This window comes from Opisthorchis viverrini (genome assembly GCF_000715545.1).
Source record: "Opisthorchis viverrini unplaced genomic scaffold opera_v5_35, whole genome shotgun sequence".
Classification (NCBI taxonomy): Eukaryota; Metazoa; Platyhelminthes; class Trematoda; order Opisthorchiida; family Opisthorchiidae; genus Opisthorchis; species Opisthorchis viverrini.
In genome coordinates this window covers 364292-366368 of record NW_008751691.1, presented here as the reverse complement: position 1 = coordinate 366368, position 2077 = coordinate 364292, and the positions used below count along the sequence as shown (strand labels likewise).

At 44.6% G+C, this 2077-nt stretch overlaps 2 protein-coding genes across 2 annotated transcripts in view; both read left to right on the top strand.

The window, feature by feature from the left end:
* Positions 1-1900, top strand: part of T265_02719 (hypothetical protein) — a gene marked incomplete at both ends in the record, with an annotated part of 20893 nt that extends 18993 nt beyond the window's left edge. Inside the window, one exon of the mRNA XM_009167034.1 lies at positions 1721-1900. Within this exon, the coding sequence (XP_009165298.1) occupies positions 1721-1900 (180 nt within the window). The remainder of the gene's footprint in view (positions 1-1720) is intronic.
* A 48-nt stretch (positions 1901-1948) lies between these two features.
* The window catches only part of T265_13072 (hypothetical protein), a gene marked incomplete at both ends in the record, with an annotated part of 13284 nt that continues 13155 nt past the window's right edge, over positions 1949-2077 (top strand). Inside the window, one exon of the mRNA XM_009167087.1 lies at positions 1949-1985. Within this exon, the coding sequence (XP_009165351.1) occupies positions 1949-1985 (37 nt within the window). The remainder of the gene's footprint in view (positions 1986-2077) is intronic.

Genomic DNA, 2077 nt, shown 5'->3' with positions numbered 1-2077 from the left:
GGACTGCGCCTACCTGATGAGCCCGAACTGGAAGGGCGAAACCAGTCGTGGATTGTCGAACATTTTTCGGCAACCTTGTGATTAGTTTCCTTTATGAAAAAAAATGACCTTGTTGCTCTATGCTCGACTGCTGAACCCGTTCCAAAAAGGGGACTGTTCAGGACATTGGTCAGACGCTTGTCCCTTCAACCCCACGAGAAATGATCTTCTTGATGCTTCACGGCCCAGAAAAAAATTTCGGAAAATCGCAGTACAATTAAAATTTCATTCAGTAACACTCACCTTCAATATTCTGCAGTTTTTACGAAAATTCATGGCATATATTTCGCTCTACAGCTTCATGGGATGGAACTATGAATTAGCGAGCCTCACCGCTTGTCAATTTGAATACTAATGCCTTCGCAGACTGATCAAATCTATGGGTGCAGTCAACGCTGATGTACCATCTTGTCAAACCCGTGAATAACGGCGAGTGACATCGCTACGTAATGAAGCGTGCTAGATATTCGAAGACAAAAATCATGTTCACTTTGTAGGATTTTTTTTTACAAGCTTTCAGAATAATCCGACGAAAAAGGATACCCCCCTGTTACAGTGAGTTTAAGCGAGTGCATTCATACGCTTACAGTGTGTCCCATGTTGACAAAAAACTTGACAAGATGGGTTTGCAACCGCAAGGTAAACAATCGATTCTGATCAATGTTAGCAACAGAATTGACATATCTTGTCAGTGCCCTGATTTTGCCATTCTGCTGGATAACGCAGACCAGATTTTGGAGATGTTGACGGTCGATAGATCTGGTCGGCTTTAGTATGTCATCTTTTCGTACAGCCATTGTTTACAAAGACAAAGCTGACGAAGAATAAATACCTAGGTCTCTTCAGCAGCGTTAAATATCAGTGGATACCTCCAGCTGTTACCGCGTAGAAGTTGTCAGTTATGTGTCCGTCATTATGTAGCCGCTATTGTCGGTATTCATGTCAAATCGTTCCTCGGAATTCGAATTCGGCATGTGTTTCGGCGGGGCAATTCTTTCAGCAGAATTAGGTGGGATTTTTCACTCAGTCCAATCTCAGTGGAAGTCATGCCTTGGAAATGTTCTCCGACCACCCTCTCTTCGGCGAAGTACGGGAAAATCACACAAGAGTTCATGACAGTTTTTCAGAAACACGTTAAACTTTTGTAGATAAGGAGTAGTTTCTTCCGTAGAAGATTTTGTTCCTAAGGATGGAGGCGTATAGGAGTATGTCGCGGTAGAGAACTGTGTTTGAAGACTCGTTTACCACGGAAGGAAAACCACCGAGTTCACCATGTCCTAGTTTCTAAGCCGCATGTCCGATGAAGTTGTCCTCGTAAGGTCACGCACAACCAAGGTAAAAGCGTCGGGCTCAACCTAAACTTTAAAGCTCAAAACACTTTGGTCATTACTCGAGACCACGGATAGATGGCCGCTTCGAATACGCCTTTTGGTTAGTCTGCCAGACAAACTCGCAGGACTTTCAACGGAATAGCTCAAGAATTGTTGTCCGGTTACACCAGCCAGACGATTCTACCAGAGAATTTTAGGAATATTGTCAGGAAGGTCAGATTCCTGAAAGTAACGCCTTTTGGTCTGCCAGACAAACTCGCAGGACTTTCAACGGAATAGCTCAAGAATTGTTGTCCGGTTACACCAGCCAGACGATTCTACCTACCAATTTTAGGAATATTGTCAGGAAGGTCAGATTCCTGAAAGTAACCCCAGAACGCCCGGAACCTACTGCCTCACCGAAATATCAACAGGAAAGCGGCAAGTCTCCAGGCCAGTCAATCATCCAATCAATTCAGCAAAAGCTGATGAGTGTTCATGCCCGCCACAGAAGCACGACCGAATGTGATCAGCGTTCAGGCATTTCATAGATCGATGTTGATGGGTGTTCACTAACGCCTACCAGACAGCCTGGATCAATGTCAGAAAGTCTCCTTCAAATAGCGTGGGACCGTTGTAACTTTTGCTCTCGCACTCGCACGCACTCACTCGCTTGTTCGGAATATAGCCGTTGTGTTTCCTTTTGTCATTTTTTTCCGGCACTAGGC